The 22,834-nt window shown below is 54.3% G+C and overlaps 6 protein-coding genes across 6 annotated transcripts; 5 read left to right on the top strand and 1 right to left on the bottom strand.

Annotated features, from left to right (window-relative positions):
* Positions 1-288: 288 nt before the first annotated feature.
* On the bottom strand, positions 289-1,701 carry CGCA056_v012073 (Uncharacterized protein; the record flags this gene model as incomplete). Its single annotated transcript, XM_037327317.1, has 2 exons — positions 289-1,399; positions 1,460-1,701. The coding sequence occupies 2 exons, from the start codon at positions 1,699-1,701 to the stop codon at positions 289-291; spliced, it is 1,353 nt and encodes a 450-aa protein (XP_037174402.1).
* A 915-nt stretch (positions 1,702-2,616) lies between these two features.
* patB-1 (Carboxylesterase patB) lies at positions 2,617-3,007 on the top strand (the record flags this gene model as incomplete). Its single annotated transcript, XM_037327318.1, has 2 exons — positions 2,617-2,736; positions 2,813-3,007. 2 exons carry the CDS (start codon positions 2,617-2,619, stop codon positions 3,005-3,007), a joined length of 315 nt encoding a protein of 104 aa, XP_037173894.1.
* An 874-nt stretch (positions 3,008-3,881) lies between these two features.
* On the top strand, positions 3,882-4,472 carry patB-0 (Carboxylesterase patB; the record flags this gene model as incomplete). The annotated part of the gene is made up of 1 exon (XM_037327319.1): positions 3,882-4,472. The coding sequence occupies one exon, from the start codon at positions 3,882-3,884 to the stop codon at positions 4,470-4,472; it is 591 nt and encodes a 196-aa protein (XP_037173893.1).
* Positions 4,473-7,690: 3,218 nt separating this feature from the next.
* Positions 7,691-8,512, top strand: CGCA056_v012076 (uncharacterized protein; the record flags this gene model as incomplete). Its single annotated transcript, XM_037327320.1, has 1 exon — positions 7,691-8,512. The coding sequence occupies one exon, from the start codon at positions 7,691-7,693 to the stop codon at positions 8,510-8,512; it is 822 nt and encodes a 273-aa protein (XP_037174405.1).
* A 1,350-nt stretch (positions 8,513-9,862) lies between these two features.
* Positions 9,863-10,612, top strand: CGCA056_v012077 (uncharacterized protein; the record flags this gene model as incomplete). Its single annotated transcript, XM_037327321.1, has 4 exons — positions 9,863-10,051; positions 10,218-10,271; positions 10,332-10,446; positions 10,512-10,612. The coding sequence occupies 4 exons, from the start codon at positions 9,863-9,865 to the stop codon at positions 10,610-10,612; spliced, it is 459 nt and encodes a 152-aa protein (XP_037174404.1).
* Positions 10,613-14,694: 4,082 nt separating this feature from the next.
* Positions 14,695-22,404, top strand: CGCA056_v012078 (uncharacterized protein; the record flags this gene model as incomplete). The annotated part of the gene is made up of 3 exons (XM_037327322.1): positions 14,695-14,698; positions 15,132-15,163; positions 15,265-22,404. The coding sequence occupies 3 exons, from the start codon at positions 14,695-14,697 to the stop codon at positions 22,402-22,404; spliced, it is 7,176 nt and encodes a 2,391-aa protein (XP_037173912.1).
* Positions 22,405-22,834: the final 430 nt, after the last annotated feature.

The raw sequence follows: 22,834 nt of genomic DNA on the forward strand, positions 1-22,834 counted from the left end.
AAGCGGATCCGACAATGCAATGCGACCAAGATGCATTAAACGGTCACATGGAGGCTAGCACTTACGCGAACTTCCCGGCCGACTACTACGAAACGTCGTGTTGCTTGCATGTCCGAGGCAAGACCACCAGTTGGTGCAAGTGCCGAGGATCACAAGGCATCCCTACTGGTCGTTTGGTTGCATTGAAACCTCGTATATGGTTCGGTGATGGGTTACGCTGCGTGAACAGCCGCTGCTATAAGCTACCTCATAGGGAAACTCGCGGGCTGTCCAGATGTATGACTGCATTCAGACATGAACCCAGTCGGAGCCATCGGTCGCGGGGTGAGGCGTGACTCTTGGGGGTTCTTCGACAAAGCCGACGGGATGTCCGTCCTGCTTCCATACTCTGCCGTCCTTCATCACAAAATCGACCTTGCGCAGAGCCCCGGCATCTTCTCTGGGGTCTGCAGCCAAGGCGATGATGTCTGCCTTGTAGCCTTCGGCAATGGCTCCGAACAGGAAGCCGCTCTTCTCCTTGCCACAGCTTTCCCAGCCTCCGACCATGCATGCTTCCAAGACATCCACGACAGGCAGTCCGGCTGTTATCATGAGCTCCATTTCCAGAGCACCTTCTCCGTGAGGGATCGGACCACCAGTGTCTCCGCCGACAGCGAGACGTACTCCTAGATCATATGCCTTCTTGACTCTCCAGAGGCAATCTTCAAAGTACGGCCCATCCGCAGACTTCTTTATCACCGAAAGAGTCGGCACATATATGGTACCCTGACGACGCATCTCACGGAGAACCTGGTCGTTCCCTTCGTTGCAGTGTTCAATCGAATCGACCCCCGCCTTGATGGCCATCAGAGCGCTCTTCGTCACAGTCGTGTGCGCAGCCACCGGCAAATCAGCCAGCCTGGCCTCCTCCACAATGGCGTCCATCTCCTCCTGGCTGAACATCGTCACCGCCGGGTTGAGGTCCGTCATGACAAACGGGGGCGCGTCTCGTGGTGGGACCAGCGGCGGCGGGAAGCGCATGATCTTCCGCCGGTAGTCGGCGTAGAACTTGATCACGTCGGCGCCGTCCCCCACACGCCGCCGGACCGCCCGCCTTACCTCCGCCACGCCGTCGCACACGTCCGCGATGCGCGGCATCGTCGCCATCACGTTCTCGTGGCGGATCTCGTAGGACCCGGTGCTCGCGAGGCACTCCGTGGCGACGAACAGCCGCGGGCCCGGCACCAGGCCGCGGTTGACGCAGTCGCGGAGGTTCGCGTCGAACGAACGCATGCCCTCCGTCCCCAGGTCGCGGTAGGTGGTGAACCCGGACAGGAGCGCGAGGCGGAGGTGGTTGGTGGCGCGAACCACTCGTTCGACAATGCTCTCGTCGCGTTCTTGGACGGTTGAGGAGGCTTCGCTGAGTGAGTGTCAGATGTTGAGGCCCAATTTCTGCGGATGACTTTCATTGTTTGCTCACTCGTAGGGATGCAAGAAGACGTGCGCGTGGGCGTCGACAAATCCTGGCATGACGACCTTTCCGCGAAGGTCGATGTCGCCCGCCCTTACACTGATTTCCTCGTCATCTTTCCTCTTGTAAATATCGGCGATGATACCCTGGGCCTTGTCGACGACGATTGAGGTGCCTTTGACGAACGACTTGGTCTTGGAATCAAAGAGCAACGACGTGTGCACCGTGAAAGTGGAGGACTCCGAACTCATGATAATCCTGCGTGGGGGAATTGTGTTTGGGCGGATCTGTAAAGCCAATATGTTGGAACTGGTGTGTCTTGGCTGTAGGGAATAATCGGTGGTATCGGGCGATTTGGAGACTTTTTGTTACTGACGCACCTATGAAGTGTTTACCTTATCTACCTATGAAACCGTGTACAGTCGCTCGGGTGGCTGGCATTGGACGACCAGGAGAATGCATTTTAGGCAGGTCGCTGGCGGTAAGAGACATGCAGTACACAAGCGAAGGGACTTTGGTTACGGCAAACGTTCTAAAACAGCAAAGGTATCTTAAAAGGGAAAACAATTCAAACGTACGGTCTGTCGATCTCTACCAGAATCACAATACACAGGAGCATCAGCTCCGTTGTAAGGGAGATATCAAAAGAAGATATCCTGAGCGAAGTCGGCTTGCGTACTCAGCACCCGGCAGCCTGGAGAAACTTTGAAGCTTCAAGATGGCCGACGAAGCAAAATTTTCAATCCCCATCGAGTCGCTTTAATGTCCCAATGCCGGTCTTCACTATTGATCTTGCTTTAAGAAGAACAAGACGAGCTCTTGCGATATACGAATCCGAGCCATGCGAATGCGAGCCGGCTCAAAAGTGGGTACAAATTAATAGAATACTGTTCGAACCAGCAACTTCAACTATTCATGTCCTGATTGCGTGATCGCATAGATGACTACGTTACTTCTAGCCAGAGTTCTCAACGAGGGCGGAATAAAAATTGAGCCCAAATATGCAAATCCCGTGCCCGAAATCCGTTCTAGCCTTCAATCCCATACCAGGGGTGTAACTGTCTTGGGCATCACGATGCCAAAGATATAGTCTCTCGGAGGAGGTGACGTCCAGCATCTGTTCAGACAACGGAAAAGATACTTCGTGCTCCTAGTAGCCTCCAAAAATGCGTCTGATCACAATCTCTGTCCTGAGCTCTATACTTGGGATCCAAGTTGTTTCCGGCTCCCCTGATCTTCCCATCGTCGATCTTGGATACCAGCTTCAACATGCGTCCTTCTACAACGTAAGTCAAGATGCTCACAGGAGCCATTCGAAAGTAAAGCGAGCGTCTGACTTGGAGGAACGTCGCCGGCTAACAGCAAACCGGAGGCTTCTATAACTTTTCAAACATCTGGTACGCCGCACTACCGGTCGACAACCTCCGCTTCCGCGCGCCGGAATCACCGGCCACGAACCGTACCGTAGTCGAAACCAGCGCATTGGGACGCGTGTGTCCCCAGAGTTCGCTGGTATGGTTATCGGAAGCTATCGCTTTGGTGACAAACGTTACCTAAGGATTCGCGTTCAACTCGTCTGCTTTTCGAGAGCAGCAGTCTGCGAACGCCTCGATGACGCCCATCTGTCAACTAGACCTAATAACAAATGAGGACTGCCTAGTCCTCGATTTCGTGACCCTAAATTCTGCCTTTGAATAATATCGGTCTACTAATATCTCTGGTACTTGTCTGGTTCTATGGTGGCGGATATACGACTGGCAGTACAGACTAATTTGGAGGTCCTGCTGGTCTCCTGGCACAGGCGACAGCCTTTGAACCCGATGGTCTGGTCTTCGTTGCGATAAAATACCGCCTGGGAGCTTTGGCTGGTCAGCCGGGCCCACGATACAATCAGACGGCGCTGCTAATGTTGGGCTGCTTGATTAAAGGCTTGCTTTGGATTGGGTATAGAAACACGTTGCTAAGTTTGGAGGCGATTTAAAGAAGGTTACCGTCATGGGCGAGTCTGCAGGCGGCGGCTCTCTGATGCATCACATCACGGTAAAGTCGCCAAGAACCTTGCACAAGTGAGGCCTTGCCGGAAACCACAGCTGATACCGTCCCTCTTAGGCGTACGGGGGCAGCAAAGGGACAGCCCCCCCCCCCCCCCCCATTTCGCAGGGCCGTCATACAATCGCCCGCTTTCTTCCCCCACGTGGATGCGAGTCAACAAGAGAAGAGTCTCCAGACGTTTCTCGCGTTGCTGAACGTCTCAACGCTTGCCGAAGCCCGGAAGCTGCCATCGTCAGCACTCATGACTGCCAACAGTCAACAAGTCGCTCAACCGCCGTATGGCCAGTTCAATTACAACCCCGTCATCGACCATGGCTACGTGCCTTCTCACCAGGCAACTCTCTTCGCCCGTGGTCAATTCGATCGAGATGTTGATGTGATGTTCAGCCACAACGCCAACGAAGGATTAGTCTTCACTGACCCGAGTGTCACCGACGGCTTCGTTTTTCGAGGACTCATCAGTAAGCTCTTCCCAAACTTCAATGCGTCGTTGGTCGAGCACATCGCCGAGGTTGTTTATCCTCCTGTATTTGATGGCACTCAACCGTACGTCGACGATTTGGGTCGCGGTACTCTCTTGATGGCCGAGACTCGTATCGTTTGTAACACCCTTTTCCCACGCCGAGCCTTCGGGAGCGCGAGCTTAGCTTATATCTTTGCTGTCCCGTCGTCCTTGCATGGAGACGACCTCAAGTACACCTTCTATAACGGTGCTTATGGAGCACAGATGGACAGCCGTTCTCTCAACTTGACGATCGCACAGGTCTTGCAGGACTATATAGCGTCGTATGCCATAAGCGGGAAGCCGGCAACAGACGTCTCCGGAGTTGGCGTCTTTCCAAAAGTAGGAAGCAAGTCCACGGCATGGGCTCTGGACGTGGCTGGTGTGCAAAGCGCCGTCGACGGTGCTGTTAACGATATATGCTCATGGTGGCAGGCCAATTGGGAGACCTCTCCCGACACTGCGTAGACCCAATATTAAGCTTAAAACCTCTCATCGTAATCAAGTTTATTTTGGCTTGAGTTTCGCAGCCAGCTGATTTCAGGTGCGCTCTCGAGGATATTTGGAACCCAAAGCCCACTGACCCGGGATGGAAGTTTTAACATTGGCAATCGTGCGGTGGCTAGGCGGGTGCCCGGTGCAGATGTCCGGGCGTCGGAAGCCAGCGGCTCCTCCGGTTGCACAGCTGCAGGCGGTCCCTGTTGAGCGGATTACGTCCCACCAAGTCTATGGAGAGCCATTGAGTATGTATTTCCGGGATGTGGGAAGAGGAGGAACCCATGACAAAGACAAGTTTTAGGCGGAGATATTCTGCTCCCCAACATAGGATGCCCTGATGGCAAAGCTGGGCGAAACAATGTTTTCTTGACACAAGGTTTTTGCTGCTTGGAAAAGTCGGTGTCGAGAGGTTCATCTGGAATTCGGTGCCCGCTCGAGCAATGACGCACGGAAAGGCGTTTGGTGAGCCGAGGAACATGGCAGATCAGGCCAAGCCGACATCCGAGGGCCTCCCGCCACAAGTGGCACTGGTGCATTGCTCGACTCGATGAGCTGCCCGACGATAGCATCATGGTGCAGGCTTCAATAGCATCGCTGAAGCATAAAAAACATGGCGAGCATGGAAGTGACGTCGGCCGCTGCTGAAGGCGAATGCTTGGGTGCCCGTTGAGGCGATGCTCGACACTGGAGATGGATGTGCATGACATAGTGACATGTGGTTGTGTTTCTTGGTCGGTTCTCAGGACCCTGATCCGCTGCCAATATAACCCGTCACGTATTGCCTAGGCTGTATCGCCCGTGTCGCCGTTCTCTCCAGCGAAAAGGGAGGCGGTAGATGGCGAGCGACCGAGGATTGCCGAGTTCTGGAAGAAGTGTGGAATCCGGATTTCTCGTCGGGGCGGGCAGGAATGACGAATGCAAGAGGGCCCCCCGGGACGGTGGAGATGTCTTAGAAGACCCTGAAGGGAATGGTGCCGGGTTCTGCTGGGCCAGGTGTGGAGGTGAGGACGGGGCCAAGAGTGACGGGTCGGTGCTGAAAATAGAGACAGAGATCGGCCCAGAGCAGGCATGTTGCATTGGCATTGCGCTGGCCGGCCGGGGTCCAGTGGTCCGTTGTGTTTGCTGACGCTGACGGGCCATAGATGGGCTTCGGGTTGGTGTTTACGCCGTCACACGGTATTGGTAATGCTCTGCTCGGGTTGCTTGGTGGTGATGGATGGACTGCTGCGCATGCAATGCTTGACTCTCGACGTGGATGGCATGACAGACAGAGTTTGCACCGGTCTGCGGGCGAATCGCGAAGCGGGACGAGGAAGATCGCGATTCCCTTCCCTTTTCGGTCGCAAGGCGACGAAGATGCAAGACAGAAGCAAAAGCTTGGGCGGTTAGCGCATCGCCATCGCCATCGCCATGGCCATGCATCGCCGACGCCTTTGCTGCACTGGTTTCCCTGGCTTCTTACCCTGTTGGGTGCAGGTGCTGCTACCGCAACGGCGACCGACTGGGAGTCTTGTCAACGGCGCCGGCAGACGAGTAGGTAAGTAACAAAATAGTGTATAGGTGTAGAGCGACAGCCGGGCCGACTGATGATGATGGTGTTATTTTTGGTTCCATTGTCTGGTGATGAAAGAACTGGCGCGATCTAACGTCGGCTTGTTGCATCTCGTGCCTGCAGGAAGAGAACGATGCGATGCCAGCGCCAACTGACACTGCCGTTGAAGGAGGAATGTGCCGCAGCGGCAGGAGCACCAGCAGCAGCAGCAATGCAAGTCTGCTGTGCAGGCGATGCAGGCGAGGAGCAGCCTGGAACCGCTACTCTGGCGATCCAGAAGGCCTAGAAGGGGCGTTTACCAACCACCTGGCCGCTAAATGTCGCTGACAGTTGGGCTCTTTGCTAACGGTTTCCGCGGGGCTGCCCTCAGAGTCTCGGCCACACTTTCGGTGGGAACAGCAGCCCTGCGAGGGTGGAAAACAGTGCGTGCCAGGAGCCAGGAGTTGCCGACACTCGACTGAGGTGTGGTGTTGACTGCCCAAGTGGGTGGGCAGAGACACTGTCCAGGTATGGACAGCCACGGGTGCACCACCACCAAACCACAAACCACGCACCGGATGCACTGTGGGTGTCAAAGTGGAGCCACAAATTGTCCTGCGCTGAATGGCTGCAGCTTCGATCCTGGTGTGTGCCACCGCGCAGTGACGGGCCAAGGGTTCCACACTGCAACCAATGAGCAACCGTCATTCCGCAGGAAACCGACAAATCTGAGATGATTGCGGCCTGGTTTGTCAGGCTTCTCATCACCTTCGCGGGTGAGGCGGTACGTATTGTCGCTTTTTGGCCGCCACCACGTTGTCCCTTGCACCATCCCGGCGCCCTCCCCCCGCCTCTCGTCCTCTCCCTGTGCAACGTAGTGGGTGTCTTTGGGCCATGTTCCATGGGTTTCCCTTTGATTGACGGCCCAGAGAGACTCCAGACTGCCCGGTGACTGGCAGAGAGACGTCCTCCAAGCCACCACACGGACAGTGCGACGGAGAGAAAAGACCCTCCCCGTCTCCCCCGGCCATCCCTGTTCTGTTCTGCCCTCCACTGCTTGGCACCGGCACCTGCACCAGCTCCTGCGCCTGCTCCTGACCACAGACCAGTCCTAGGCCACAGACCACCCTCTTCTTCGTTGAATACGAGTCTTGTTTTTCTGCTCTTCCCGCTCGTTCCCACACGTCCCTTCTTAACCCTCACCATTCGATAAAAATCCATTCACTCGCTACTTTTCCTATTGCGTCCCCTCTTGGCCTTTTCCTCTCGTTTTCCTTGAATTACCGTCGACATTAACTTCACCCAACGATCCATTATTACCCTTAAACTCTCGGTCGCTTCCGCCAAGGTTCTCGAGTCACTCGCCTACAACCCTACGAATTTTCCGCGAACCCGTCCGTGCCGCTCTCCTATTTTCGTACCCACCGGCTCAGGGCAAGAACTTTCCGAAATTCCAGTCGACTCATCTTTGCCACGAGTTGTCTCTAGTCCCAGCATAGTCGTGTTGGGCATTTAGGCAGTCGATCAACCACCACCCGGACCATTTAACGGACGTGACGGGACTTGGAAATCGGGCGAATATCTAACGGGATATAACCATCCCCGACACCGCGAACCTCATCATACCCTTTGAATCCTCACCGAAACTCACCTCAAAATGCAGCCTACTCTGGTTCTCCAGGTCCTCATGGCCGCCTCTGTGGCCCAGGCCTCGTGGTTCAACTTCCACAAGGAGGAAGCTCGCGATGGACTTCTGAGGAGACAGTCAGGAGGCACCTCTGCTGCCGCCGAGACCACAACTTCCGCCGCCGCCGCGACGACGACAACATCTGCTGCCGCAGTTACAACCACATCAGCCGCAGCTGCTACGACAACCACTCCTTCCGCCGCCAGAACCACGACCACTCCGGCCGCCACTCCCAGCGCGACCACTCCCGCTGCGACGACGACCACCCCGGCTGCCTCAGCTGAATCCACGACTTTGAGGACCAGCACTACATCTGCTGCCGGAAACTCGGATACCGCGAGTGGCGAGGCTGCTTCCTCTACTCCCACTACCACCGCTCAGCCTATTACCTCCACCATCAGGACCGTCATCACGACGACCAACTCTGCTGGCGTTGCCACTTCCTTCACTTCCGAGTCGACCGTCACCAGCACACCTGGACTTAACGAGTCCAACTCTGGCTCCTCTTCTTCCGGCATGTCAACACAAACCCGCAACACCGTTATTGGTGTCGTTGTTGGTGTCGGTGGTGCTATCGTTCTCGGCGCTCTGGGTTTCGTTGCCTGGAGAATCTGGGGCAAGAAGAAGCAGGCGGAGGAGAACGATGGCCTGATGGAATACAACAACCAGTACGGCAACGAGGCCAAGGTCGAGGTCGGCAGCGCCCAGGGCTCCACCGGCCGCACGCCTTTCCAGTCGACCCTCGAAAGCTACCACGCACCAAGCCAGGTTAACGCGTCGTCCAACTTCTAAAGCGGCGTGCGTTAGTCGAACATTTGATGATTGTTGTTTCTTGCGGCAGAAAGCGTTGATTCCCCACGGTCCTTAGCCTACAAAAGGCACAAACCTTCGATGATTATTCTTACACCCCCATACGTTACGGCCGGCACAGCTTTTTTCTACTTTTAAGACCGGCTACACGGAGTTTCGGACCGAATCAACTATTGTTACCACGGCAGGCATGGTTGCATATCGCAGAGTCTAAGGACTAATGGATAGACTTATGTAAATAGAGCAGAGAGTCCTCCCCCTTCTTATTGTCGCAGATGGGCTTGGGATGATCATTGTCAAATCGTTGCCGACTGGGTTTCAGTCGAGTCGCATATCAAGACATGCAATCACCCTAGCAGAAAAATTGGACAAAAACACATTGACGGCAAGTCTGATGAACAAAATCTACTGGGTTCACAGGCTTGGATGTACGTTCAGATACAACTTTAATACTAGGACCGCCAACACTATGGGATCAAAGCACTCTTCTATCGTGAATTACGCAAGTGACGTGCATCCAAATGAAATGACAGTGACAAAACCTCAACTCAACTTGCGGAGGGGCAATAAGAGAGAGTTCACCCGATCCCTTACCCAAACTCTATTCCCTCCGTCATCCAACATTCATCCCCAGTATTGATCGTCCGTCACTCCAACCTGCCATCTGATGAACCGTGGCCGCGGCAGGATCGTCCATCCGGGCAGCCATCCCGTCTGGGCAAAGAGCGTGCAGCGCGAGCGCACCCAACATCACGTGGACGGGCCCGACCGTCATAATATTATTCCAGTCTCAGTGGTGTTTCGGGTTGCGGTGGTGGTGTTGCATCCCAGCTTTTTGTGGGCGCTTGGGATCTCGACGTTTCAGATTTCATGCGGTGCTTCTTCGTCTTCTTCTCACCCGCCCGCCCTGCTTGTGTGTCTGTGTCCCGCTCGCTTCCCTTCCCTTCCCTCCCCCCGAACATTAGTCGACGTTAGCTAAGGAGCAAAAGAGAGTTTGATGACCTTCCAACGCTCTCGCGTCTTCGACCTCTTTGCTTTTGCTCTGTGCCAATTGAGTGCTGGCGGCGCCGATTCCTTCGTTCAACCATCACTTCTGACAGTTACCAACCGCGCTCGTTGACGACGCATCACGAAAGAGGTTGAGCCTCGATACCAACCGATTCTATTCGTAATCCACCCGAGGCCATTTGTACCCCGATCGATGCGCCGGTGACAGGCGACGAACGCTCGACCGAGGCCTCGAAGGTTTCTTTTTTTACGGTTTACCCCGCAGCATATCATTGCATAATCCAAACGTCGTGATAACGACGAATACCACAACGAACCTCCACGATGCGGACGATATCAGCACACGTTCTGTCGGCGGTGGTGCTTGTGCTCTCGGGCGCCGGCGCCGGCGCGAGGGCGCTCGACATCCACGAGGAACTGCAGATGGGCTGGAAGATGGGCCTGTTGCCGAGGCAGGCGACACAGAACTTGCAGACGTTCACGGGGAACCTGGGCGGTGTCGCGGCTTCAGCGGTACGTCTTGTCTTTTTCTTCCCCCATGGTTTCTGGTAGCGAACGATGGAGGTTCGTTGGCAGCGAGGCTTTGGTGGCTTCGTGTGGCGCGAATTCGGTTTCAGGATCAGGATCAGTATTGGGAGAAGGATGGAAGGATTCTTTGACTGACGGGGCGCTGCTACAGATTACCAAGTCAAATGACCCGAGCCGACCATTTGAAGTTGACGGCGACACTTTTGTGAGTTCCCTCGGCTGAGAGCAGAACCTGGAAGAGTGGTGTGCTAACGGTCAATCACAGCCGGACTTTGCAACCGCGGCGGGCAGGTCCTGCGACAACCAAAAGAACAAATGCTCTCAAGCGGCTAACAACGCGGCGACAAAATTCGACGTTTCCAAGTGTGACGAGCAAGCTAGTAAGTGTTGTGGTGTAATGTGATTGGAGGTTTTGCGATTCGGTGGCTGACATCGCTGGCTGTAGCTGAATGCAGGTCTGCCATTGACTCAACGTCGAAGCAGAGCTTTGGCGACCCAGTGTTTGCGGGATCGGATGGCAACTTTGACATCTTCTGCGATCCTTGAGGGGTTCTTTGTGGGATGAGCCGAATTTTTCTATGACAATGTATGATGTGGTTTGGCCGGACGTCGTACGGCATGTGTATATGGGAAGGCTGCCTGGCTCGAGAGTTTTCAGCGTGCCAAGGAGGAGGCAGTGAGGGTGAAAATAACAGATAAGAGGGGTGGATTTTGAGTTGCTCGACTAGGGCTGGGGTTCGGCGTTTTGGCTCTCTTGAGAAAGAAGAGTGAGGTTGATATCCGGCGGTTGTCCGTCTGGCGGGTGTGAAGCTTTTCACGATGAATAATGTACCTGGAGATGAATTCAAGGTCTATACAATGAAGACCCAAATATCATGCGTTGGCATGAGATGGCCGAGATGTGGGAATGCCCTCACTCAAGTGGGTATCTCTAGAAGGCGGTTGACCAAGACTCGACCGGACTAACATGCGGAGCAGCAGGGTCAGGGAGGAAGTGGAGACTGATGATACTTCAACGCCTCACTTTTCAAGATGGGCCGAACCTCATCTTGGTAGATGAAAAGTGGTCGGCTGTAAAGCAAACGAGATGTAATTGCAATCCGCATGGAAGCTGGCAGCGGACAGCCAAACGGACGTTTGGATGAGTTTGCCGCGTGCCGGCCGGCTTCATTTAAGCAAACCTACATGAACCGGGAAGCACCTGCAAGAGTGCCAAATGAATGAGCCACGCGAGCCACATGAACTAAACAATCAAACTCCAGGAACAACGTTGTTTTCGGTGCTGGAATGTTTTTGCCCCAAGCTCCCTGTCGGCCCCGGTTTTGGTGTCTTTTTTCTCGACGCGTTTTGTCTATCTGAACCGCGTTTATTTCTCACGCCTTGCTGTGAAAAGACAATGTCTCGGATTGAAACAAACATCCCAATTGACAAATGGTTTGAACTATTTGCTCCTGCATGTTTTGCTATGGATGGGTTGAAATTCGGATACGGGTATTCTTCTGCGTGGGAGACTGGATGAAATGGCCATCAGCTGAAGATGGGTCTTCTCTTGGACCGCCTGTTCAAACCGGCATGCACACATTGGTTACGATGTCCTGCATGTTCGAAGTTGGATGACACGTCCAAAGTTCCGAGAATGATTCTGATGACGGCATTTTTTGGCGTCGAGTTATCAGAGGACCACCCTTGTGTCTGCGACTGCTTTGCTCCATGCGGCTCTACAATTGTGCTGCAAAGACCCTCCGAGAGGATTGAATCCATCCAAATGCAGCCCGCAGAGGGGACCATTGCCTGTCATCATGCAAAGCATCGGCAAAAAAGGGGACCCGTCTAGCCATCAAACGCATGCAAGCTGCGCTCCTCTCCTGCAGCAAGCCACAAAGTCCGTGACAGTCGCGCCGTCTGGGCCACTGGGGCAGGTGGAAGGTTGAAGCCCACTTCAGGATCAGGCAGGTCAAGACGACGACAATGGCAAGTGTCAGTGTGGCTCGGATCCATTATCCAGTATGATGTATAGCAGTGAAGCAGAAATATTTAGCTGCTTTGCACACGTGCAGTCGGAGGAGAGAGCTCAACACGTGAAAATATCCAGCATCGCGGGCCGTCAATCGAGCCATTGGCAAATACGATGTCGTCTAGGAATTCAAGCGGCGGGGCTTTCATCCGGCGGAAATCACCCACGGCTGGAGAGTGATGCAAAAGAAGGGAGGTGAGTCTGGGGGGAACGGGCCGGGTTGATAGCAAGTACATGTTGTTCGCTGGTGAGAACACCTCCATAGAAAGTACTCCTCATCGGCCTAGCCAGACGAGATTGGCTTCGTGCGGGCTCGGTCCCGTGGCCTTAGCGGGGATGCTCATTAAAACAAACATGGGCCGCTCACTGCACCTGTGCCGTTGGCGTCCTTTTTGCCGGCCTGTCCCTGGCTTTTGGCCTTGCCCCAGTCCATCCCATTGGAAAGTGTGGAAGGAAGGCAGGCAGGGTCCCCCGTTCGTTCGTTGGCTCCGTCTCCCCAAAATTCGATGTGGATTTGGGACAGAGGGAGACGGACGGTCCTCTCGTCATTCGTGCAAGTGATTAGTGCCAGCTGTCCTGTGTCTGGATGCACCTGGATGCCGAGTCTTTCGAGTGGTGGTTGATCGCTGCTTCCAGCAGAAGGGGACCCCGGCGTTTGTGCATGTGCAGATGACAGCGGCCAATCTCTTCGTGCCACTGGTACTGGCCCCACGAGAGCGGTCCAAGGAATCCCACGTCCAGGCCCATCGTGTCCCATCCCATCATTGCGTGCCTGATGTGCTGCTTCTATGGGACTGCGGCCTGTGTAAATTGACGGGTTTGTTTTGTGCTCTGCTGGCTCTCTGTTCGGAGTCTTACAAGATGATGAAAGAGGTGCTGCAAGTGCTGCCTACCCACCCAGCTTCAATGATGATGCTAGGTGTTCTTTGCCTCAACGGATATCAACTGCGGTTTACCTACCTGCACCGTTCCTGTACGCTACTTTGGTTTTGTTACCCAGTTTTTTTAGTGTTCTAGAAAGAGAAATTTTTTTTTATTACTAATAAGCTTCAAGGCATCAATAGATATGCTACTATTTAGCCTCATCTCTTAAGGTCACAGACAACCTTAAAAGTAAGGATTAGTATAGCTATAAAACTAGCTAAGCTAGTTATAAGGATTCTAATACTACGTTAGCCCCTCTATAATAATATCCTTATTAATCTCTTCTAAGATAGCTTAACTTAACCTTACTAACGTTTATAATATAGAGATAGCTATAACTAGCTATCTATATAATCTTAACTTCTAATAATATCCTTATTGTTAACATATAACATTCTTTTATAATAATAATAATAATATAAGAATAATAATAACGCTTAACTTACTTTAATATTCTATATAAAATAAACCAATAAAGTTTAAGGTACAAAACCTTATATAAAAATACTCTATTTATTATAACCTATAACCTTAATATTGATTATGTAATACGTATAGCTACATAAGCACCTTATGTAATTAGCAGTTTAGCAGGTTACGTTTCAGGTTATCTTTCCCCTCACTTTTCCCTACTAGAGGATGCAACCTGCCAACAACAACAACCAGACTCATCACAATACATCTGTTCCCTTATTCTTATCTATACAATTAAATGCTCATAAATGCTCAGGATTATTACCTTTTATCATAACATTACCACATCTATAACCTTATACTATATAGGCGCATATACCACGCCCCTGAATACGCTTATACCTGTGTTAACACTTATTTCTATATATATCTTATTAAGAGGGATATTAGTTTTAAGAGGATAGATAAGCTAATCTTAATAAATAATAAGATAAACTATTATTAAAGAGTTTAGCTTGGTTTATTAAGCTATATATAGCTTTTAGGAGGTTTAATAATAAACTAGTTATATATTACTTATATATAATAAACCCTTAAAGCTATACTAATAGTAATCGATAATAGTACTTTTTATTAAGTTTTAGATATAGCGTTAAAAGAGATATTAGCGACGTTAGTATAGTACATAGCCCTATTAGCTTAAGATATAGTGGTATTAAGCGTAGGAGGATTCGTAGTAGTGCGGTTACTGTGAGTACCCTGTTGATTAGTCTCAAAAAGTCTCTTTTTTGAACCACGTAGCTTATATAACGCAGTTACCTGGGGCCGAGGCCCGCAGGCAGTTCCTGTACGCTACCCGTGCCGGTACCTGTACCTTGCCTAAATCGTCTGGTCCCCGGCTCGCTGTCTGTGCATGTATCCTGCCACGACTTTCTGCCTGCCAAATACCTCGAGTCAACGCGACTGCTCAACCACCACTTGGCACCCATCTCCAAGCACGAGGTAGCTTCCCGTTGTCCGTCCTTGCCTTTCGCCTTACCTTGCCCTGGACCTGGACCTTGACCTTGCCTTTGGCTGCATCGCCTTACCTCAACCTCCCCCGGCCCATCCAGTCCTCTCACTTTCTTTTCACCTCCTTCCCGACACCTCGCGTCACACTAGAACGTCCTGTCCTCCTTCTTCCCTCCTCTGTCTTCTTTCCCCCCTCCGACGCCCCATCAAAACATCCAGATCACATCTCTTCCTCACATCGTCAAGCTATCGAGCTGTGATCCCGATGCGTCCGGTACCTACGAATCGCCGCCGCCGTCTTTCTGCTTCCGCCTTTATGTCGCTCCTTATTCGATAATTTTCCCCAGTTCATTTCTGCAACGAACCCCCGTCCTGTGATCCCTGAACCGGGGCGCGCAACCTGTGCAAATAATACCTTATTCCTGCTGGGCTGTCTTTTTTTTTCTGCCGCACCCGCCCAAAAAATACGCGTCGCGACCAAAAAAACCGCCGGGCCCCAAATATACACAGAGCGAGTCCCCATCTCAAATTACACGGGCCTTCCCTCTCCTCCACCCCCTTATTCCTGTCAACAACACCTCGACAGCATCGTCCGTTCGCTCTTTTTCTCGCGGCCTGCTTTTTGTGAGTGCGTGCTGTCACGAACGAGAGAGGGCTGTTGAACAAAGGGTCCTCGACGCGAAAACAGAGACTTGGCTGCAGACGACTCAATCGTCTGCGCTGATCTCACCGTGGTAAGTCATCTGCAACATTGCCAGCATTCCTGCCCCGACACGTACCTACCTTCATCGCGCGACAAGAACGCCACATTAACCTCTCTTCTCCATCCGCACAGAGTCCCACGAAGACGTCTCCTCAACAGGAACCGACCACCCCTCCTCCTGCTGCTTCTGCACAGGACGGCTTTGGACCTCGTCGGCCATCACCTCCGACGTCTCCCGCTCTTTCGTCCACATCTACTGCCGCCGACGGCGAGGACCTCGGGTCCTCCCCTGTTCTGCCTCCGCTTCCTGCCCCTAGGCTTCCCGACCGGGCTAGGGATATTTTGAGGAACAACCAGCCAGAAGAAGAGTACGTGACTGCAAGTTGGGGCTCGCCTTATTCCACCGAAGAGACGAGGAATCTTCGAGACCAGAGCTTCGACAGCGACGAGGACGAATCCGACGGCTCGCCAATACTCCACCATCTTGCGATTGATACCCCTTTTCTTCGTCCGCCTCCAAATTTGACTCTTGGAGAGAACTCCGACGACGACGCGGCAGACCTAGACGGCAACGACGCCGAACCGTATCTTAGCGCAGCCCAAGTCCTTGCGAATCGCGCCCGACGGCAACCGCGACGATTGACGGAGGATTGGATTCGCCAGCACACCGCAGGCGAAAATTCGGAGAGCCGCCACTGGTTTAGCGACGGTAGTGAGCACTCTTCATTGAGCGGCTCAGGATCCGCAGACGAAGCTGCGTGGCAAGACAAGGAGTCTTTGCGAACACCGAAAGCCAACACACGTCGCGCCGCCCGCGACCCGCATTTGGCACCCCGACACCCCCGTACCCGGTCCAGCGCCGAGACCCTCAAGCCGGGTGACGTGACGCCACAAGCAAAATCACCAAACGCAAATATGGAGAGCCCCGAACTCTCCAAGGCCGACATGGCCGCCGAACACCCAGATCTTCATGTTCCCACGACCCCTCGGAGGGCCGCCAGTGCGGCCACCGGCGACTCAACGAAGACGCCCATCACACCAAAGAGGAGCGCATCTGCGAGGGTAAATTTCAAAGAGCCGACTATGACTCCCCGAGTGAAGAAGAAGGTTCCGTGGAAGGGTAAGAATATTATGGTTCTTCTTCCCAGAGACGACGAACGTGGACGCCCTGGCCAAGCGCCTCGGCCTCTCAACCAGACTGAAGTTGAAGGAATGTTCAGAGAATGGCAAGAGCTTGGATACGACATCAGCGGCTTTGACTTGGACGCAGCGGAGGGCACATACCAAGAACCGACCGGGTATTCTCAAAGTCGAGACGGATGGCCCTCCTTCGAAGACATGGCACGAGAGCGTGCGGAGCGTGTGTATAAGGTCACATTGCCTGATTTGAACGCTTGGAAAAACTATGTCAATGAGCTCAACGAAGCCAAATTGCGAGCTCTCGGAGTGTCCTTCGGAGACGACGAGCCACCGGCACCCTCGATTTCGCCGGCCGCATCGCAGCCCAGCCGACAGGCTTCTGCGCAATACCCACCTTTGCCATTCTCTCCGCCGCTTCCGACGTCGTCAGCATCAAGCAACCATGCGGGCTTCCCGTTCCCATCGCAGTTCATGCCCGGACGCGCGTCGCATACTCATAGCCCCAGCATTGCTTCACCTGTCGGATTTGGCAGTCATCCGGCCAAGTACAACGCCCGACAGTCCATCTCGGTTCCCATGGGACATTCGCCTTTCCAGCTTGGCAACCAGCCATCACCCCTCGGTTGGGGCCAGCACAGAACCGACTCGCCGTCATTACTCAATGGAATCCTTTCTCCTGTTTCTCCCTTTACTCCGGAGGGCTTTGCGCCAACAGGTAGCCCTGCGTTCAATGCGCACCAGAGACACCAGTCTTTGCAATACCCGATGTTGCCCCATCAATTCATGCAGCAGCAACAACAGCCTGCTAGAGCGTCGCCTCGTCTGCAGGAAGTGCGAGAAGATGAAGAAGAAGAGGAGGCCGTCGAGGAGCCCCCGAAGCCGTCTGAGGCGGCGCAAAGAAACAGCGATGATCTCCAGGCCGAGATCGACGAGGCTGAGTACCATCTCGAGGAACAGATGCGGAACGAACTGGAGCACGTTGACTACAGTCCCCACAACGCGGAGTCTGCAGCTGAGCAATTCGCGCATATCCCAGACGAGCAACCCCCTGTGTCTCACGCAAGAGAGCCATCTGTTCACTTCAAGGAATTCGTTCCCCAGGCTTTCCAGCCTCAACAGTTTCAAGCCCAGGAGTTCGTTCCCCAGGAATTCCAACCTCAAGACTTCCAGCCTCAGCAATTTGCCAAGCAGGACGGCAACGGTCCAGTCCTACACCACCCGCGCCCTCACAGCCGTGGCCACTCATTGTCACAAAACTTCTTTGCTCATCACGATGAGAACCGGCCGAGAACTGACAGCTTCTCAGGCTGGCACGATGTTGACTCGCAGAGGATCGACGAGGCCGCTGAAATCGAGACAAACCCCAGCAACCTTGGTACGCCTGTGCAAGACTTCAACCTCACGACGCTTCTGCAACAGCACCAGCGATCATTCTCCACGCAGAGCAACCCGTGGAATGATGTGGCATCGAACAATAGCAGCTCTGGCCAGCAGAGAAGAGGCAGCCATGCCAGCAAGCCATCGTTCTCTAAGCTCAATGTCAAGGCTCCTGAGTTCAAGTTTAATCCCGGCCACGAGTCCAAGACCAGCTTTAGCTTTGGCGGTGGCAACACCAACGCCTTCCAGCCTTTCCAGCCCACGGTATTCCAAGCAGGCACCTTTGCGCCGTCCATCACTTCGCCCTCGGCGAACTCGTTCGGTGCAGGATCCACTTCATCCAAGATTAATGCTGCTGCCCCTGTCTTCTCACCTGGCCAGAGCGACTTTAGCTTTTCTGGTCCCAAGTTCAGACCAGACGCGCCCGCCTTCACACCATTCGGAAATGTTTCGGATTCTCTTGCTAGCCCTACATCGGGTAGCGAGAGCCACGCGACTCATGGCTCGATCTTTGGCAACATTGATCTGAACCTTTCTGACACTGGCAAGACCGCGAAGAAGTCCAAGGCTATTCCCATTGTTCGTCCAAGCAGCAGCGATAATGAGACATCGAATGAGGATGGACTGACAGAAGACGCTGACGGTCGTCCGGTCAATGATATTCGGGCCAAGAGAGCGAAGGCGTCCCGTGGAGACGGAGACGATGTGCCTCAATTCGCAGAGCCTTCGCCTGAGCCCACCTCGTATCAGTCTTTGCAGCCAGTCTCCCAGAAAGACGAACTGGAGGCTTCTGAACGTGACGAGCAGGCTCCTACCCCAGCAGACACGACCATGTCTTCTACCGGAGCTTCCGAGCAGCCCACGGATTCCAAGGCTGTCACTGCTACCAGCCCCTCGGACACTTCCCCTGACCAGCAGCAATCGAACTGGGCCCCATTCGAGTTTGACTCCAAGGACGAGCTGCAGAACTTCAACGAAGCCAGGCCTTTCGGTATCGACACTTACAAGAAGGGCCACAACAAGTCGCTTTCTGCCACTGCTAGGGCATTTATTCCCGGTGGCGGTTGGGGTGCTCCTGCACAGGAGACCGAGACTGAAGAGGAGGATGACGATGAACGTGATAGAGAAGACACCATCGAGCCGTTCATCCCCAGTATTGAAGCCGCTGCCCCCTCGCCTCCCCGCGAGCCCTCGCCGCGTGCACCGACACCGCCGCCGAAGAAGGCCAAGGGATTGGGTGCTTCCCGTTTCGCCAGCCCGCCCAAGCCTAAGGGTCTTGCGGCTTCTCGATTCGCCGCATCCCCCTCGCCAGCTCCTGAGCCTGAGCAAGACGAGTCTGAGGTGCCTGAAGACTACGTCGTCTCCGACGCTGAATACCTGGACGAGTCGCAGGCCGCTGCTGCTTTGAGTTTCGACGGAAAGGAGGAAACCGAGTCCCTTGAGGACGGAGAGATCCGTGAACCCACCTTTGAGGAGATCGATGCCATCATGGATCACCTCAACCAAAACGACCCTACCTTGGGCGTGAACAGGTCAAACATCGATCTCAGGTATCAACCTGCCAGTCCACACCGAAACATCCAGGTCACCCACACTTCGCCCTACCGTCTGCAACCCGCTGCCACTGGACAATACCGCAGCGGTACCTCGAGCCCTACCCGCTCTTACCACGGGCTCCCTGGCGAGTCTGCTTTGCCGTCTACAGAGCTTGAGGATCCTTTCATCGATCCTCCTCTGAGCGCTCAGTCCTTCGATGCTCCCATTACCAACCTCAACGTCGGAAGTGCGGAGCAGAGTGACTGGGAAGGAGCTTTCAGCGACGAGGAACAGGCCAAGCTCGAGCAGCGTGTGCAGTTCTTCGATGGCCGTGTCAATGACCGTGTCAACGACCTTCTTGCTACCCGCCTCGCTCCCATGGAGAAGGTTCTGCTCTCTATCCAGCAGTCCCTCCGTGGCGGTTCGCGCAGGGCGTCTTCCTCGGTTCGTCGCAGTGTCTCGGCAGAGATTCAGCACAGTGACGCCGACGACGAGGATGAGGAGCCTGTGCCTCGTCGCTCTATGAGCCCGCGCCGCGACAGACGTATGGAACACATTCGTGCCGCCGTACTGGATGCTTTCGCAGTCCAGCAGCGCAATATTCCTACCCCTGCGGCTCCTGTGGCAGCCTCCATTCCCGCATCCGACGAGACCAGTGTCGCCGTCCTGCGTGCTTTGGAAGAAATGAGAGAGCAGTTTGGCGCTTCGATGCGTCTGGACTTCCGCGGCGAGGACCTTCGCAACATTGTCGAAGAAGCCGTCGAGAAGCGCATGCCAACCCCATCTCAGCTGCCTGCGGCTGACCGCGAATCCGATGGGGCTGTCAACAACAAGCTCAGCGAGCTTCAGGCCAAGGTTATCGACCTCGAGGAGCGTCTTTACGCCGAGCAGACCAGAGTTGAGAAGGAGGTCGCCGACCGTCGTGACGCCCAAGATCTCGCATCCGAGCTTGAACGCAAGCTGCAAGCAGCAGAGTCTCGTGTTGAGATTGAAATCATGAATCGCAGCATTTTCGACAACCGCATCAACGACTTGGAGGAGAAGCTCAAGCACCAGGAGGAGAGAGCCCAGCAAGAACTTGAGGGCCGCCGTACCGCCGAAGATAGACTTTCCGAGGTCCAGCGCCTGCTTCGCATCGCCTCCGAGGAGGAAGTACGCCTCCGTGAGGATGTTGAAGAGCGCGAACACAAGATCAAGGCGTTTGAGCAGAGCACATCCAACCAGACACTGCGCATGGCGCTTATGGAGACCGCGCAGACGAGTGCCACCCAGTCGCAGACTGAGCTTACGAACAAGATCAACCAGATGGAAGATGAGCTTCGGGCTTCTACTCACGAAGCCAACCGCTGGAGATCCGAGGCTGAGCGCGTCGTTGAAACCGCCCGCCGCCAGCAGATCGACCTTAACGAGACCGTCAACGAGAACAAGCAGTTGCAGAAATTCCTTGACACCCTCGGCACTCAACTGCAGGAGAATGAGCGCGTCAGAGAAAGCTGGCGTGCCAGGTTTGTCGCCCTCCAAGACGACATGGCGCATGCCGCTCGCGAGGTCACTGAGGAGAATGCTCGTCGCACTAAGCGCGAGCAAGCCCTCGTTGCAAGACAAGAAGTTCTTGATGCCAAGCTTCAAGCCGAGGCACGCACTCGCGAGCGCATTGAGACCGAGCTTGAGCGTCTGGAGAGTGGCGAACGCCAAGGCATGCGTGCTGTCAATGAGTGCAAGCGTCTCGAGGGTATCCTTGGTGAGATGAAGACCGAGAACCACAAGCTGCACCAGTCCGCTCTGAGATACCAACGCGAGTTTGAGGAGGCCAGAGAGTCCGGCGCAAGCGAGGTCCAACGCACTCGCGTCGCGATGCAGCACGAGATTGACCAGGCCAACCACCATGTCAATGTCGTTCGCGAGGAGCTTGAGGAGCAGATCGCTAAGCTCCGCGCAGACAATGACCAGCTTACCATGGATATGGAGACTTCCAAGGCTCAATCCGAGATGATGGCCGAGGCTGCTCAGGCCAGCGAGAATCAAACCATCGAGGAGCTCAAGCGCAAGCACCAGAACGAAGTTGAGGATATCCAGGCTCGCTGGGAACGACAACTTAACAATGCCGTCGAAGATGCCCAGAAGACGGAGCAGAACCTGCTTGAGCGTCTCAGCCTTTCTACTTCCAAGACCGAGCATCTGCAGGACCGCATTGCTCATCTCGAGGAGAAGGTCGAGATTGCCAGGGAGGCTGCCCGTGCTGCTGTTCAGGCGGCCAAGTCAGCTGGTGTCGAGCCAACTCAGACTTTGGCTGCCCTTCAGCCCAAGGCTGCTGCACCCGTTGCCGCGCCCGCTGCCGTGTCCAAGGGCATGGAGCTGCCGGAGAAGATCTCGCCGCAGGCCCTTCGCGAATCTATCATGGTCCTGCAAGAGCAGCTTCAAGCTCGCGAGCAGCGCATCGAGGAACTCGAGTCCACCGTCGACAAGCTTGATCCCGAGGGCCCCGCCAAGATCACCAAACGTGATGATGAGATCACCTGGCTGCGCGAGCTTCTTGCTGTCAGACATGGCGACCTGCAAGACATCATCCTGTCGCTCTCCGCACAAGACTTCGATAGGGAGGCTGTTAAGGACGCCGCCATCCGTCTCAAGGCGAACCTCCAGATGGAGGAGCAAGAGCGTGAACGTGCCATGAACGGCGGCTCTGCCATCAACTTGCCCAACATTGCGCAATCTCTGAGGGAAGCTGCGACGCCGCGGGTTGCTCAGGCTGTCGGCCCCTTGGCTGCCGCCTGGGGTAACTGGCGCAAGTCCCAGGCGCCCGCCTTCAGATCTGCTGGCGCACCCGCTCGCCCTTCATCTTCTCGCTCTGCCTTCAACAGCAATCACACGCCATCCAGATCCACCTCCTCGACATCAGCCAATAACGGTCTCCTTGGTGGACTGCTCACACCCCCAGCATCTGGCCTTCGCCAGACCCCTCCTACGCACACGGAGGAGCCTCAGCCTACGGCGTTCCAGACCACTGGCCGCCGATACACTCCGCAACAACTGCAAGCACGCGCCCGGGGACCTTCCGTCACCAACGGACCGTCGGTGTCGATGAAGAGCCCGCCTGCTCATCGTCCATCAAGCCAGCACCAGCCCATGACGCCTCCGCCGCCGATGCTGCGATCCAGCGGCTACGACTCGGATGCTCACCCTGGCGACTTTGACGACCATGACTTCTTTGAGGATTAAGAATTTCCATTCATATCAGTGGGAATGTGGAGGATTTCTTTTGTCTTTCGCACCGCAGTCAATCTTTGACGCAGCATGCTTTTGAGCCCAAGACTGGACACACTAGAATGATGATACCCCCTTTTTCGCAAGACAACTACTACAACATCCTGCTGAGAAGATACACATACAACACTCAGATGATGGACACTGCCCTTTCTTCATTTCTCCGAGACACGAAACTATTTGTTGTTTGGGGACATCAAGGGAGAGGTATTAAAGTAATTTTCCTTTGTACTTTCCTGATGCATAGCGGGAAAAGAAAATGACGATGAATGGAGGATGGATCGATTTTGCAAGGGGAGGCCTACAGGCCGCTCGCTTTTACGCCTGTCATTGCGTTCTGCCTACACACTACTACAACTACACAAGACGTATATAGTAATAATTT

The sequence above is a fragment of the Colletotrichum aenigma genome (genome assembly GCF_013390185.1).
Source record: "Colletotrichum aenigma strain Cg56 chromosome Unknown KSG_Cg56_contig08, whole genome shotgun sequence".
NCBI classification, from domain to species: domain Eukaryota; kingdom Fungi; phylum Ascomycota; class Sordariomycetes; order Glomerellales; family Glomerellaceae; genus Colletotrichum; species Colletotrichum aenigma.